We start from the raw sequence: 17,376 nt of genomic DNA on the forward strand, positions 1-17,376 counted from the left end.
TCTTGCTTAGATGCCAAAAATAATAATAGGGTGGTGCTACTTTAGACATGCCCTGCTTGGGAAACAAATATCCACCTAGCACTTTGCCATTCAAATAGGATTCCATCCAAATAGTTTAGAGAACTTGAATTGCATGGGTCTAAAGTAAGAATTATAAAATCTATTTTTCGTTCTTAGCTCTTCTCTCAATTGTTAAAGCGTTAGTGGGGTATATAAAAAAACAGTAGATTCCAGCATTTTGCACAGTTTCAGCATATGGGAGGTAAGGAATAAATGCTTAATGATTGATGAACACCTGGATGTTTTAAAAAATACATAAAGCAGCAGATAAATGCAATAATTATTCAGCACTTCATAATCCTAAAATTATGTTCAAATACTAAATCAAAATGGTAATAGCTTTGAGGACAAAAGTATATGTCATTTCCACATCTATATTTTCTCAGATGCTTGTCATTATTTTGTTAGGTCAAATCCAAATCCTGTTTTTAAACCTTTAATTTGGATCAATATAGTTTTATAGAGTGGGGCCAAAAGCCTCATCTCATGTACCTGAACTTTCTCCCCAAATCAATAAAAATACCTTCCTGAATATTTTTTTCTAAATTTTTATTTAATCATTTAAAAAATTATGTATAATTAATATACAGTGTTATATTCATTTCAGGTGTACAATATAAGCAATTCTATACATTACTCAATGTTCATCACAATAAGTGTACTCTTAATCCCCCTTATCTATTTCGTGCTTCCCCACTCACCTCCCCTCTGGCAACCACCAGTTTTCCCTGAAAGGGCAAAATCATACTCCAAAAATATTCCTTTTCCAATTGGTGGAACAACGAAATAAATTGGCTAGGTCAGGGTTTTATTATTCACATCATATTTACATGTAATGGGGTGTGTGTGTGTGTGTGTGTGTGTGTGTGTGTGTGACACACACAAAGAAGGAAGGGATTCAGTGTCCATTTTTTAAAAATATTTACGACCAGTATTGGGCATTAAGTAGGTATTCTGCTTGTAACTAGCAGCCAGGATAATCTTTGAAAATAAGGCTTGCATAGCTCATGGCCATTTTGAGCTCCTTGAAGGCTGAAATGGTGGCCTAATCATGGTTATATCTTCAGTACTAGCTCAGTGCCTGACATACAGTGATCACCCAGGAATTTTTAATAAAAGGGAATGTATGCTAAGATATTGAGCAATTCATTTGGCCAAGATGACAAAAGTTCTTTCTTAGCATTGTCGGTATTTAGTTAGAAAATTAACCTTGTGAGCAATTCTGAGTGACCCTTCTTCATCAGGAAGTTAAGCAGAAGAGAACACAAATTTCAACCTTAGCTAACAAGACTGCCTTCTTTCCAGAATACAGTCCAGAAGTTTCAGCTTTTCTTCTTTCTAAGAATGCTTTATTTGCTGGCATAAGCAAGTTGCATTAACACATGTAGCAGGGATTAGACAAATAAGAATAATGAGGTGAAAATGAAAAATATGTTTTTCTGAAACACCAACATAAGGAATAACATAGGCAGAGACAAGAAAAGGGATAAAAGAAACTTAAGGATCTTGGTGGTAGTCAAATTTTATCTTGTGGAGACCAGCATGGAAGCTGCATAATTATTGAATAAAACTTATACAGTCACATGTTGTAGTGGAAATATTTAAATAAATACTTTGGAACACTTCATTCCAAAAATTAAGGGGAGAACTGAGGACTCAACACCCCACAGCATCTGTATTACATTACTGCCCAGAGAGCTGCCCATAGGACCAGTAGAGAATCAGAATTGAATCATGGCTCCACCACGGCTATTTGTAGGGGAGAAGGTGATCTAAGCTTTTCATGTAATTTCCTGGAGCTCTATGATTCTCCTCTCCTGAGGACTTGCTTCTCTCTTTCTACAGGACTATTTTAATACCTGGCATGCCCTTTGAAACCTTTAGATGAAAGTTTGCTGGAAAAATGTAAGAGGCTACAACTGCTGCCCAGTTCTTGCATACAGGCTTCATCAGATGAATAACATAATGTCAAGCCTAAAATGTTTCTAGTGGGCTGTTTGTCAAATACACCAGCCAGGCCAGTTAAGAATTAACAATATTGAAATGGCCTCTGGGGAGTACAAGAATATATCCTTTCCAGCATTCACTGGATTTCTGCTAGCATTTCTGTAAGCCAGCCCAGCAGCATTTCACACATTCGGTTGTATTAAAGATTGAGGGTGTATGAGTGAAAAATATGATTATTCCTTGGCAGCTGGCCCCTTAGAAATCGCTCCTACCATTAGCACTCCCTCCAAACCTGACTTTGAAATAGCTACTTACTTGATACACATGTTACCAGAAAACATTTGTGAAGTGTGGGGACTAAACAGGGAAAGAAAACAAAACAAAACGAAACAAGTTTACCCATTTTGGTGAAGTTTCTAGCCAAGAAATTGCTGGAGAAAACCACATAGCCCTTCTTGAATAAAAATGGCTTCTGAGTTATGAAAAATCAACCTAAAAAGTAATTTAGACTTGGGAAGAAAACAAAGGAAACCTGTCTTAGTTCTGAAACTAGTTGTAGTAACTCCATCCTACTTGGTAAAAAATTCACACTGGGATTTCTTCGTGAGTTGTTTAGATTTAGTACTGACCATCATCGTGTTTAAGTAGAGAGGAGAGAACCTTTAAAATATGTATTCTTGTGAGCATTAGGGTTTCCCAAGCAAAGTAACAGTCTCTGTTCTCTGGGCCATTGTGAACCCCAGCTTACGTTATCAGCCAAGAGACAGTCCCTGGGGTTCCCTTTGTAATATTCAATTTCGCCGTAATTAAAGTTGCTGCCAACAAAACCACTTGAGTATGAGGTCATCTCATGAATGAAAGGAAAAATAATTTCTGTGTCTCATGCTCCCCTCGAAATCACTTGAGGAAATTTTGAGACCCTAACAAGCCACTTGCTTCTCCACAAGCCCTGACCAACCCCCCCCCCCCCCCCCGCCACATCCCTTACCTCCTTGGTTATCCCCTGAGTATCCAGGACAGGCAGCTAGTAATGGAACGGGGGAAAATAATTGTCTATGAAGCACCTTTTACATGCTAAGTATTGAACTCAATGCTTTAGAGTCATTATCTTGAATCTTTGCAATTCCAGTAAGAACCATTACCCCTATTTTAGAGATAAGGAAACTGAGGCAGAAGAATCAGGCTTCAAACCCAGGTTTACCTGATTCAACACTCTGGAGTCTTTCCTTTGCACTGTACTCCTATGGCAGTTTACCCAGCATCCCCCCATAATTCCTAAGGCCGTAATAATGATTAACTAATTACTAACTATTAAATGTGGCTTCTACTCATTTACAGCTCGGATGCAAGGGAATAATTTAACGGGGCATATAGAAATTTGTCAAACTAAGTCATGACAACAGCACCGGAATATTTATTCCCATACCCTCTATTAAATTCAAATTATAGCCAACTGTTTATGCAAAGGGAAAGTGACAGTTAACAAGGAATCAGAGAACTTGTGGCAAGAAAAGATAAAGTTTATATTTTAATCTTTCACATCAAAAATCTAAACTAGCATCTAGATCTTGTTCTGATGAAATAAATTAAGCACAATTTGACCTAACACCCCCCCACCCAGAAAACCACTAAATGTGCTTAAGGTGGAATTCTCATAAACTTTTTTTTTTTTGCAATGCATTGCATTCTTAGTTTTTCATGATGAAAGGCTTCAGAACCTTGGAGGAAATTGCTATAACATTTTTCTCTATGTTTATAGAGGTACTTGTTACCTATCACTATCTGTCTTTATTTTTATTATTGGGAGTATTAACCTTTCAAAATAAATTAAAAATAAATTTCATTTCTCATGGTGAAATATAATACAGACATAGAAAAATCACACAAAACAAATGTATAGCTTAATAAAATTTTATAAGCCAAACACTCTTGAAACACCATGCAGGTCAAGAAATAGAACATTACCAGTCACTCCAGAACCCATCCACATACCCCAAAGGATCACAAACCCCTCTTTCTCCCCAAATTCTTTCCTGGAAAGTCTTTCCTGAAAGAAAAATTCTTTCCCCAAAAGCTCTCCTGAATTCTATGGTATTCACTATCTTGTTTTCCTGATAGAATTTTATCACCAAAATGTGCAGTAGTTAACAGTAGTTTCCCAATTTTTTAGATTTTTTATATCTTTTTTCAAATTCTTTATTAGTTCTATTAGTAAATAAAATTTACTACTTAGCACCAGGGCCATGTGAACATATCTCTGTTCATTTGGGTTGTCTGAATCCCATTCTCTTGTAAATTCCTCAGGAAGGACCCATGAGAACAATATTCTCTAAATTCTTGCATGTTGACAGCAATTTAAGGTCTTTATACTTGAAAATCAGTTTGGCTAAATATAAAGTTCTTGGCTCACAGAATCTTTAATATGTCACTACGGTTTTATTGGTAATCTCATTTTCTTTTTTTTATGAATAATTTGATATTTTCACTTGGATGCCCAAAAGATTTTTCCCTTTAAAGACCAGTGATTTTACAGACTCTTTTAGTGTTGGTTGTTCTGGGACAACTCTTCCAGGCAATGTCTGGTTTGGTCTCTCAAAAAAAAAAATTTTTTTTTTTATTTCAAGATTTTTTAAAATCATAGCTCTTAATATTTGCTCTCTACTTTGGGTTTCTTCTTTTGAGGACTCTTATTATGTATATATTAAACCTTCTGTGCCTGTTCCTTTTAATGTATTACTTTCTCTAAAATCTTTATCTCTTGTCTTTTTTGATATTTATGTTTTTCTCCTTTTTATATTCTAATTATCCAAAGGTGTTATCTGTTGTGCTTATTCAATAGGGCATTTCTTCTAGCTTAGTTTTCATTTTTAATGATTTTTAAGACTTTTCCTTTCTGAATATATCATTCCATATTTGAGTTTCTATATCTGATTAAGTTACTTTTTCATACATTGTATCATTTCATCAATGTGTTCTGGACTCAACAGAAGTAGCTGTAAATAGAAAATAGAAATTAGAAATGGAAAAACTAGAATATTTTTTATCTTTGGAGGGCATGTCCTTCTGGTATGTATTATCTGTAGGTATGCTATTTTGCTACTCATTCTTTTTCTTTATTTAAAAAATTTCTTAATGTTTATTTTGGAGAGAGAGAGAGACAGAGAGAGACAGAGCGCAAGCAGAGGAGGGGCAGGGAGAGAGGGAGACACAGAATCCAAAGCAGGCTCCAGGCTATGAGCTGTCAGCACAGAGCCGGATGTGGGGCTTGAACTCACGAGCAGGGAGATCATGACCTGAACCGAAGTCGGACACTTAACCGACTGAACCACCCAGGCACCCTTATGCATTCTTTTTCTTAAAATAACTTTATGACATTAAACCTTAATCATTTGATGTTGCTAATTTTTATGTGAATTTTCCTTAATTATTAAAAGGAGATATGATTCAGAAACTTTTTGTTATGGTTTTAAGCTGTGTTTCCAAACTATGGCTAATAACATTCTAAGATTCTCTGGTTTCTCTCCTTTACTTTTATCTGGAACTTCATTTTCCTTTGTCCTTACTGTCCCTGTACTGCTTAATTTGGAGTCTTTTTCTCAGAAGAAAGCTTTATGATTGGTGGCCAAATTATTCATGATTTAAATATACCTAAAACATATGACTTAGGTCAAGATTAAAGTTAATAGCCAGACAACCAGGAAAGTAACACAATTTACTGTTTTACAGTCCATGCCTTCATTCAACAAATATTTTTGGCAGTGGGTTAAATGCTATGAGATAAAGGGTATGTTTCAACTCAGTTCCCTAATGTAATGAGACTTTTTGTAAGACTTTACAGGACAAGGGAAGCAGAAATTTGAAGCAAAGCCAACAACAGCCACAGAGCAAACTCCATTCCAGCCCATATTGGACTTCTCTCACTTCCTCTGATAGGCCATGTTCTCTCCCTCCACTGGGCCTTTTCACATACTATTTCTCCCCCCCCCCCCCCCCCCCCCAATGATCTTTGCCCTTCTGGGTAAATCCTACTCAATCTTCAGGTCTCCACTTAATCTTCCTTTCTTTCTTCTCATAAGACCTCGTACTTTAGCTTTGAAAGATAAATCACAATAATTTCCTTCCCCACAGACTGCACATTCCATGAGGTGCAAGTACCATGTCTGTCCTTTTCACTCCCTCAATTCCTGGCCGTTGTGTGTATCTAACAAGTGATTGTGGAAAAATAAATATCTGAAGCTCTGCAGAGTGACTGCATCTGGGAAGTCATCTGTGCATGTGCCACAACTACAATTAGAAATATTACACAGTATATAATCTTTATTTGGATGACTATAAATTAGAAATTTAATTTTCTATGTTAAAACTTCAAAAAAAATTAACATGGGGCACCTGGGTGGCTCACTTGGTTAAGACACTGACTTTGGCTCAAGTCATGATCTCATGGTTTGTGGTGGGTTCAAGCCCCACATCAGGCTCTGTGCTGACAGCTCAGAGTATGGAGCCTGCTTTGGATTCTGTGTCTCCCTCTCTCTCTGCCCCTCCCCTGCTCATGCTCTGTCTCTGTCTCTGTCTCTCTCTCTCAAAAATAAACATTTAAAAAATGTAAAAAAAATTAACATATATGAGCATTATGTTTTAGATCCAACAGGACAAGTAATAATAATCAAAAGAAGGCATTCTTCTATTGCCTGAGGAGACCAGCTTGCAGTGGGTTGAGACTAGAGATTGTAGCTGTTGGTGATAATAAGTCCAGGTCGCACTGGTAGAGCATCTTTTCATATAAGTAGAACTTTAAAAAAGAAAAAGATTACTAATAAATCCAGCATGATATTCCAAGAGTGTGCCACGAACCAAAAGATTATAAAATCTGTCACCAATGCTATAAAGAACAAATCTAGCAAAAACAATATGTAAGCATTCTATACACACAAAAAGATTCAAATTTGTCATAAAACATGATGAAATATCATGAATATCTATGACTGGCCATCTAACTTGGATGGATCTAGTGAATTAGTATTCAAACCGAGCCCACAAAATAGTCTCGAAAAGTCACAATTTTAATGTTCAGAAGCTTTTGACAAAATCCTTAAATGGAAAATATAAAAGAAATTTCTTTTATCTGGAACTAAATTCCAGTATAGTTAACATGCAGTGCTATATGAGTTTCAGGTGTACAATATAGTGATTCAACAGTTCTATACATCACTCAGTGCTCATCCTGATAACTGTGTTCTTAATCCCCTTCACCTCTTCCCCTCCCCCATTGGTAACCACCAGTTTGTTCTCTGTAGTTAAGAGTCTGTGTTTGGTTTGTCCAATTCTGAGAATGACACAAGTAGCTCAGTGGAAATACATAGATTTGTTTAAAATAGCATCTCTGGCAAAAGCAGGATTGTGTGCACAGTTTCAATGACCTGTCCTTGCACAACACCAGGCAAGTCTATATCAATGGATTCAGATGCTATGCTGAGCCTACCTCTAGTTTTAGAGAAACCTGGTGCTTCATCTCTGCCTCAGTCATGATGGTTCCTGATAATCTGCTCGAGTTGTTTTACTTGGAAGAACACTGGAATCTATTTCTAATGAAAGATGCATGTAAATACACCCTCATCTCACTAAGGTCCCACAAGTGAGCTTTTAAAACAGTTTCTCCACAGGCCAATGGGTCACATTTGCATTTATTTCTGCTGTGTTTTCCTTCGGATTTGAGAAGGATACGTGAAAACTTATAAACAATCAGCAGCAGCCTTCTTGGCCTGATTCATTTCTATATGGAGGTAGAAAGGTAGACCAAATGACATTTCTAGGATTTTTCCAGACTTATGCTATAACTATTATGAGAATGTTTTATGATTGGAATTGGCAAGCTCCTTTCCTGGGATTTATCATTACGTGCGCATATAGACTTTTAGGCTACACATCCCATACCGTGCCTAAGACACTTTAAGACTGAAAAATGTTTATCATCCTCTGCCAGTTAGCACAGAAGGCTGGAGAACTGCTTTGATGATGCCAAGTCACAGGCCCCATCCCTGTTCTACAGCCAGTTAATGTCAAACAAAGAAAAGATCTGTTCCCTGGCTAATGCGTTCATCTTGAATCTCAGCCAGCTCTTGGCTGCATGAATTTCAGTTAGTTTACCCCTGATCATAGGAGAAAACAGAAAAGGGAATGTAGGTGAATCAATGCAAAACCATCAACACTCTTGAAAAGAAAATCTAAATATAGTCATTTCCTACTCACAATGTCAAAAGCATCATCTTCTTAGAAGATATTATATATTCTACAATTTGATAAAACTCCTTTTTTAGCATCCTTAAGTCCTTTACTACATGTTGATTATTCTTGGAATGCTGATGGTGACAAGAGCCAGAATCTATATTAGGTATGGGTCATGGAGTGACATGAATTCATAGAGAACATGTATTTCCTGGCTGTAGTCACTACAGTATAATGGATTGTCTGACTCATATTTGAAATGAATTGCAGCAGGCTATATATACTCCTCTTCTTTCACTGGGTCTCTTTCCAGCTTATGGCCACATATAGATGGTACTTTAAACTTTGCTGAAAGATTTACCAGCCTTTCCATTTTAAATTTTAATGGAAAAAATTAAAAAAAAAAAAAAAACACGGAGCCAAATAGCTAGTTTCATCCTCAATCCCAGAACCTGGGGAAGAAATCCTACCTTTCACTTCAGATTCCTCTTTCTAAAACACATCTCCCAGAAATTCACATTTCTTCTTTTCTTCTAGGTCTTCTGGAGCACCCCCCAAAGCATTATCCCTGCCATGATATTCTCCTGACCCCCAATATCCTTACCTCTTTACCTTGCTTTATTTTCTTCATAGCACTCATCTCTGTTACTGCATTTGGTAATTACTCGTTTATTTGTCTCTCTTACTCCCTGTTTCCTGCTATATCTCTAATGCTAAAACTATGCCTGGAATAGAGTAGTTGTTCAACATATATTTATTGAAAAATGATTTGATAAATGTGAACATAAATTAATAAATAGACATTATAACAGCAATAAAATGATGTGCATATATAGTGACACAATTTTCACACCAGCTTTGGCTTATTTTAAAATACAGCTTGCTTCTAATTACACATGGCCTCAATCTTCCAAAGGAAAAGCCTTACAAAATCTGAATATTGGTTTATTTTCTGGCCACAGAGTTGCAAGTAATCCTTAGTTCTTCTACTAACTTTCTTTTTAACTTTTAAGCCAAGCTATTTTTTTTTTGTACTGGAGGTAAAATTGACATAACATAAAATTAACAATTTTAAAGTTAATTGACACAGTCCTGTGTCATTTAATACATTGACAATGTTGTGAAGCCATTACCTCTATCTAGTTTTAATATATTTTCATCAATAGTATTATTTTCAAAAAAAAACCTAATTATTCATCTTGGAGTGAGAGAAAACTAATCCATCATATTATAAAATGGTAAATAAAGTGAAGGAATCAAGTATTTATCTCATTATCGCTAAGTAAGCTATTACATAGAGTAACCAAATACTAGATGAAGGAAAGTAGATAGATCTTTTTAAGAGTATTCCAACTGATAAATAAAAAAGAAATTATTAATTTGGTATTTCACTATTTGAGACCCCCAATAACTTTAGTGGATCTAGCTACTGAGCATAAGTGTGTACAAACATCACAAAAAGAAAGACATCTCAAAATTCTGTATCTTGGAATAAAAGAGCACAATGTCATCTGTAGTTTTGCAAAAGAGAGAAAGTAGAGTTTGCCCAAGCCTCTGCACTTAATTGCCAATTTTCTAGAAACACAGAGGACAGGGAAACATGTTGAACTACACCATGATATGCAATCAGCAAAGACAAGACTGTGAGGAACTCTATAGGTCAAGTTCCCAAGTTCTTCAAACAATAAATTTTAAGAACAAGCTGGAGGGGAAACCTGATTAAGAGACTTGAAAGACTTAACAATTGTTAATGGGAAATATTAAACATAGTGTCTGAGGGTGCATATGCAAGGGTAAAAATATACAGAAATGCAAAGAAATGATAAATACAGAAGTTATGGATGCAGTTACTTTGAAGAAGAGAGAGGTGAGATTCTGGTTGGGATAGGACATATAAGCTTAAAGTTATATTTCCTGATCTGAGTAATAATTATCCGAGTGTAATTAAAAATTTATTAAATAAAATAAAATAAAATAAAAATTAATTATGTTCCCTGTAGATCAGGAACAAGAGAAGAGTGCTGTTTTTCACCACTGCTATTCAATATTGTACTGGAAGTTTGGGGCAGGACAGTTAGGCAAGAAATAGAAATAAAGGTATACAAATGAGAAAGGAATAAGTATATTTATCTCTCTTCACAGATAGCATGATCCAATATATAGAAAACCCCATAGAATATGCATGCATATGTGCACACACACACACACACACACACACACACACACACAAAGCTATTAGAGGTATTCAATGAATTCAGCAAGGTTTCAGAATATAAGACCAATACACAGAAATCAGTTGTGTTTATATACACTAGCAGTGAACAATCTGAGAAAGAAATTTAAAAAAAATTTTCATTTACAATAACATCCAGAATAAAATACCTAGGAATCATTTTAACCAAGGAGGTGGAAGACTTGTAAAATGAAAGCTACAAAACACTGAAAGAAATTTAAAAAGACCTAATAAATTGAAAGACATCCCACATTCATGGAATGGAAGACAAAATATTAAGATGTGATTATTACCAAGGTAATCTACAGATTCAATGTAATGCTTACCAAAATTCCAATAGCCTTCTTGTAGAAATGGAAAAGCAATGTTCAAATTCATATGAAATTGCAAGGGGCTCTGAATAGCCAAAACAATCCTAAAAAAACAAGAACAAAGTTGGAGGATTCATACTTCCTGATTTCAAAACTTACTACCAATAAAAAAAAAAACAATAAACAAACAAAACTTACTACAAACCTACAGTAATCAAAATATTGTGGTGCTGAAATAAGAATAGACATATAGACTAATGGAACAGAACTGAGAGTCCAGAAGTAAGCCCACACATCCGTGGCTAATTGATTTTTAACAAAGATGCTGAACCCTTTTAATGAGGAAAGAACAGTCCCTTCAAAAAATGGTGCTGAGACAACAGTATATGCACATGCAGAAGAATGAAGTTGGCCCCTTTCCTCACACATCATACAAAAATTAACACAAAGAGATCAAGGACCTAGATATAAAACCATAAAATTCATTGAAGAAAACTTAGGATAAATCTTCATGACCTTGGACTGGGAAATGGATTCTTAGAAACAACACCAAAAACACAACAACAAAAATAGATGAATTGGTCCTCATCAAAATTTAAAACTTTTGAGCATCAAATATCATTTCTAAGAAAATAAAAAGACAATCTATAGAAGGGGTAAAAATAGTTGTAAATCATATGTCTGTTAAGGGTCTCTAGTATCCAGGCTATATAAAGTACTCGTACAAATTTAAAAACAAAACAAAACAAAACACAACACTCAATTTAAAAATGGGCAAAGCTGGGGCGCCTGGGTGGCGCAGTCGGTTAAGCGTCCGACTTCAGCCAGGTCACGATCTCGCGGTCCGTGAGTTCGAGCCCCGCGTCGGGCTCTGGGCTGATGGCTCAGAGCCTGGAGCCTGTTTCCGATTCTGTGTCTCCCTCTCTCTCTGCCCCTCCCCCGTTCATGCTCTGTCTCTCTCTGTCCCAAAAATAAATAAACGTTGAAAAAAAAAAAATTTTAAAAATGGGCAAAGGACTTGAACAAGCATTTCTCCAAAGTAAATATACAAACAGCCAACAAGTACATGAAAAGATGCTCAACATCATTAACCATTAGGAAAATACACATCAAAATTATGAAATACCACTTTACACCCACTGAGATGGTTAAAAATAACAACAGAAGCAGCAAGAACAACAACAAAAACTAGAAAATGACAAGTGTTGATGAGGATGTGAAGAAACTGGAACCCTCACATACTGCTAGTGGGAAAGTAAAGTGGTCCAACCACTATGGAAAATAGTTTGGCAGCTCCCCAAAAACTTAAAGATAGATTTATGATATGGTGTTTGCCAGTGACTGAGAGAAGGGCAGAATGGAAAGAAAATTTGTAACGGGTAAGAGGTTTCAATGTGGAGTTATGGAAATGCTTTGAAACTAGATAAACAAAAGTAATGGTTACCAATATTGTGTATGTCCTAAGGGCCACTGAATTGTCCACTTTAATAGTTTATTTTGGGGCAGCTGCATGACTCAGTTGAGGATCTGACTCTTGATTTCAGCTCAGGTCATGATCTCACAGTTCATGGTATTAAGCCCCACTCCAGGCTCTGTGATGACAGCACGGAGCTGCTTGACATTCTCTCTCTCCATCTCTCTCTGCCCCCTCCCCTGCTCACTCAATCTCTCAAAATAAACTTAAAAAAAAAAAACCACATAAAATGGTTCATTTTATGTTCTGTGAATTTCACTTTAATAAATGCTTTTTAAATGCATTTAGCTATTAAAAAACATAACCTACAATAAACTCTGTGGGACAGACTAATGTGTAAATGTATTTTTCTTCGGAGAAGGGAAAAGAAGGGAGGAGATGCATATTCTGAAATGGTTACTTTGGACAAGGAAAGGTCGAGCTCTCTTCCTGGCTCACATCATTATGGTAATTATTTCATAAAATGAAAAGTTTCCATTTCCCCTATGTATCCAGTTCATTCTAACACATTTCCTCTGGCTTGGTGACAGCCTGTTTAAACATATGTTTCTTGTATTTGACAGACATACTTGGCAAGTGCAAGACAAAATTGACGCAAACAATGTGGCTTACACAACCGGGAAGCTAAGCTTTCACACTGATTATCCAGCCCTCCATCATCCACCTGGGGTAAGGTGAGCCTCAACATATTTTCCACAAGGCAGGCCAAGGACCAATATCCTTCTATATTTTGAGACTACAAGTCCATATATTTCACTAACTAATCTGTCTTATGTAGATCTTTCTTCAAGCACAATCCAAAAAAAATGTCTATACCTAAATCTTGAATAGCCTAACATTCCCAAGGGAGAGAAGATTTTCATGTGTTTAAAAAAAATTTCTTTGTTTCTTTCTGGAAATAATTATTGGCACATTTTGCTTTGCCTAGACAAATTTTATGATAGCAGTGCATCTTGAGGTCTTTTTGCATATTTACTGTTCCCAAGAGACTTAAAAAAGAAAATAAAACCAGGGAATAAAATTGAGGGTTTTCCCATAAAGTCACATGGCCATCATTTGTATCAGTTAACGATTGCTGCATAAAAACCACTTCATAATTTAATGGCTTAAAAGAATAGCCATTTACTTAGCACATGTTTTTATAATTCAGGCTATGTCCAGCTGGACAGTTCTGCTGTTGGGCTGGCTAAGAACTGGTTGACCTGTGTTGAAAACCTAAGGTGTCTTGCCTCTGCTCTACTTAATCTGCTATCCACCAGCAGGCTAGCCCAGGCTTATGTGAATTTTCAGAGAGCAAGCCAAAACATGAAGGCCTCTTGAGATCTACATTAGTCATCAGTGCAATGTCACCTCTGCATTAATGTTTTATTAATCTAAAGAAATCATAAGTTTAGCCTACCTTCAAAAGGTGAGGAAGTAAACCCCACCTTTTATGAGCTGCAAATACTCACTACAAAGGGGTGGGAATGCAAGGAGCAGAATAACCATGGCTGTACAGTAAAACCTTGGATCGCAAGTAACTTGTTCTGCAACTGTTCTGCAAGATGAGCAAACATTTCTAATAAATTTTAACTTGATAAACAAGCATGTCTTGCAATATGAGTAGTACGTGATGCCAAATGTCACATGACCACAAGTGAGCCAATGGTTCTTAAAATTCGCTTTGATATACAAGTGCGTTGGATTACAAGCATGTTTCTGGAATGAATTATGCTCGCAAACCAAGGTTTTACTGTATTTGGAAACCATCTACTCTCCCATGTATTGGATTGCTCCTCAAGGAGGGAGATGCTTAGCATGGAGCCACAAACCCTCTAGGACAATTTCTGGAAGGATGCTCTGCCACTGCATTTTTACAAAATTGCCATTCTACTAAACCAGCAACATATTTACAAAAGCATCATTTTGTTAAACCAAGAAATAAATGGCCAGAACGATACCTTTGAAAGATATCTTGTTCCTATTTTTATAGCTAAATGAGATTAAATGAAATATCCACACAGAAATCTGTATCTTCAAAGGTAAGCAGAAGTGGACATTTTGAGCAATTCTCTAGCCAGTGAAGGCAAAATGGGCCAAAATCAAAATTAATCTGTTTTTCTTCATCATGTTAACTGAACAAGTTTTCTCCGTGCCCTAGTTAACCCATTTCCCTCGCCAGTGTTAACTAAGCTAGTTTTAGGTGTTTTTTTTTTCAATTTCTCTTTAATGTTTATTTATTTTTGAGAGAGACAGAGACAGAGCTTGAGCAGGGGAGGGTCAGAGAGCGACGGAGACACAGAATCTGAAACAGGCTCCAGGCTCTGAGCTGTCAGCAGAGAGCCCGACGTGGGGCTCGAACCCATGGAGGATGAGATCATGACCTGAGCCGAAGTCAGATGCCCAACCGACTGAGCCACCCAGGCACCCCGCTAGTTTTAGTATTTAATTTCACATGTTTTAAATTATTTTGTTGACTGTAAAACACCACATGATTTTTTTGGACAAAATGATGACAGTGACAGGAGTCCTATAGTCACCTTTTGGGTGGAGATGAGGGGCCAGTGAAGACACACAATGTGATTTGTTCTAAATGTTTCCCAGAGATTCGCTAAAACTTGGGATTAAAAGCCAAACTAATCAGCTCAGTTCATCAACCAAAGACAGGTTGGAGAAGTTGGATGCAATAAAGATTAAAAGATCACACTAGAAAACTAAAGATTCTATTTTAATTTTTAAATTATCTGCTAGTTTTTATGAGTTCAGGTTTTATTGCTGGGTTACAATTGAAAGCCTAAGGAAAAGTCATTACATAATCACATTTTTAAGTGATTTACAAATATTCTTGAAGTATAATATAATGCTTGACATTTTCATAGCATTTTATACTTTTTCAAAGTATTTTTACTTATATTATTTTGATCCCTCCTAACATTCTGTAAGGGAGACAATTATGCCTTTTTATGTTGGAATAATGAAATGAGGGCGAAATGACACACAGCAAGGTTAAATGCTTTCACAGGGTGACATCTGACTAATAGAACACTTGAAACTTAATCCAGGCCTCTGTATAGTTTTTCACCACACCATGCTGGTCTTGAGTTGGACTTTCTAATTACTATAATTGGTATAATGTGATGAGCATAGGCTTTGTCAAACATTAAAAACTCGTCAAATACAGGAACTGAATCTTACACTTTTCTGTATCTTGAGATTAACCCAGCACCTTTCATGTAACAGAGACTTCATAGATATGCTATAAAGAGGCAGAGAAACACCGCAGAGTTGTACCTGTCTCTGTCAGCAAGTGAAACATCCAAGGATAAAAGACCTGACAGAAGATTTTCAAATGAAAGATGATTCCTAAAACGTCTAGATTGTAGTACGGGAACAATTAGATTGTAGGCACCTGTTTGTGCTATTGTTCAAGTTTCCATTTTGAATCATTCAGGGGTCTTTGTACTAAAGTTTGAGGTTTTTTATGACATATAGAATAAGTTGCTTTTCTTTTCAGTGCAGATGAAATGATCTGAATAGTAAGTTACCTGTTGAAAGTGGAGTTTCATCAATTTGGATCATGTGGGGCAGAGATAAGGAGACACATCTTTAATGAAACGGATGTTCCTTTGCTCACTGTCTTTGGCCAAAAGTCACATGCTGCCATAAAGTAACATTTAGAAAGAAAATGTTTTTGGTCCTGAGTGACTTACATGAAATAAAATTGGATTTTATACACATCAGGCACCTATTTACCTTTTGAATTAGCCGTGGAAGTGTTGTCTGGCAGCATCAGTCATCTTTTTTCTTTCTTAAGATTGCATCTATGTAAAAGACATCGGTTGATCTGTTTTAAAGATTTATATTTGAAATATTCTGTGACTTCATTATGGCAAAATCTAAGAGGATTGAAAGAACACTGATTCTCTCAAAGAGAGAGGTCTGTCATTATTTTGCCTTTTTAGAGTTTGGTAGACTTGAGGTTGGTGTCTTCATTTCTCCCTCGTTAATCATGCTGCTTGACCCTTCATAGCCCTGGTGATGAAATGGTTTTCTGAGATGACTTGGTCAGCTTATGTACATACTTTTTCAAGCCTACAAATTGGCATCAATTTAAAGGCAGAACCATTATTAATTTAGACTAGTGCTCCCCTAACATCAGAAAAAAGGGCATTGTCAACCTGAAATGGGAATTTAAGTTTACAAAGCACATACATACACACACCACACAATACTGAATTATTAAGAGTCCTGTAAAGGGATCTCCCCTTTTATAGGAAAGGACTTGCTTTATGAAGATTTTGAAGCAAATAGATCAAGGTTTGAATGTCAGTGTTACCAGGTGGTAGCTACGTTCTTACTAGCTGCCCAGCTTTTTCACTTCTGGGTGTCAGTTTCTTCAACCATAAAATGGAGATGAAAGTATCAAATTCTAAGGACTGTTGTAAGGAATTGATAAACGTACAACTATAATTTGAGAACAAGTATGTATAAGATTTAAAATAGAAGATCTGTGCCTTTTGGGGAAAGAAAGCAGGATTTGTGTTCTGGATCTGCACTATCCCATACAGTAGTCACCAGCCATATGTGATCATTTAAATTTTAATTTATATTAAGATGAAATAAAATTTAAAATGCAGTTTCCTCAGTCACACTGACCACATTTCAAGTGCACAACAGCCATATGGGACTGGAGTCTACTGTATTGGGCGGTGCAGAACGAACATCTCCATCAATGCAGAAAGTTTGAATGGATAGCCCCATTCTAGACCATCTATGGAAATAACCAAGCCAAATGGATATTTTTCCCACTCATGCTTCTCCTGGTCTTGATGTTTGATCATATTTGCCTCTTTCTTTCTACAAGAACTGTCAGACTTGATTTTTACTTTTATTTAAATTAGAATGAAGTTTTCACAGCTAAATAGTGTTCGTTTCTTTTAGCAGAAAAGCTGAGTCTAAATTAGGTATTCAAAATCACTCACACATGCTAACTTACCAAAAGGAGTCATATAAACTCCATTCAAAAAATGATATTTTAAAATTTTACTATTTTTTGCTTTTCAAAATAAATAATGTCAAACATTTCTCCCTAAATCTTAGTAAAAATAACTATCGTTTTGGTTTCTTATTCCCAGTGTTTCTTGGGGTTA

At 36.1% G+C, this 17,376-nt stretch overlaps 1 protein-coding gene across 1 annotated transcript in view; it reads left to right on the forward strand.

The window, feature by feature from the left end:
* Positions 1-17,376, forward strand: part of BBOX1 (gamma-butyrobetaine hydroxylase 1) — a 52,900-nt gene that overhangs the window by 23,877 nt on the left and 11,647 nt on the right. The window contains exon 4 of the mRNA XM_030333433.1: positions 12,811-12,916. Coding sequence (XP_030189293.1) covers positions 12,811-12,916 — 106 coding nt within the window. The remainder of the gene's footprint in view (positions 1-12,810; positions 12,917-17,376) is intronic.

The sequence above is a fragment of the Lynx canadensis genome, chromosome D1 (genome assembly GCF_007474595.2).
Source record: "Lynx canadensis isolate LIC74 chromosome D1, mLynCan4.pri.v2, whole genome shotgun sequence".
NCBI lineage: Eukaryota > Metazoa > Chordata > Mammalia > Carnivora > Felidae > Lynx > Lynx canadensis.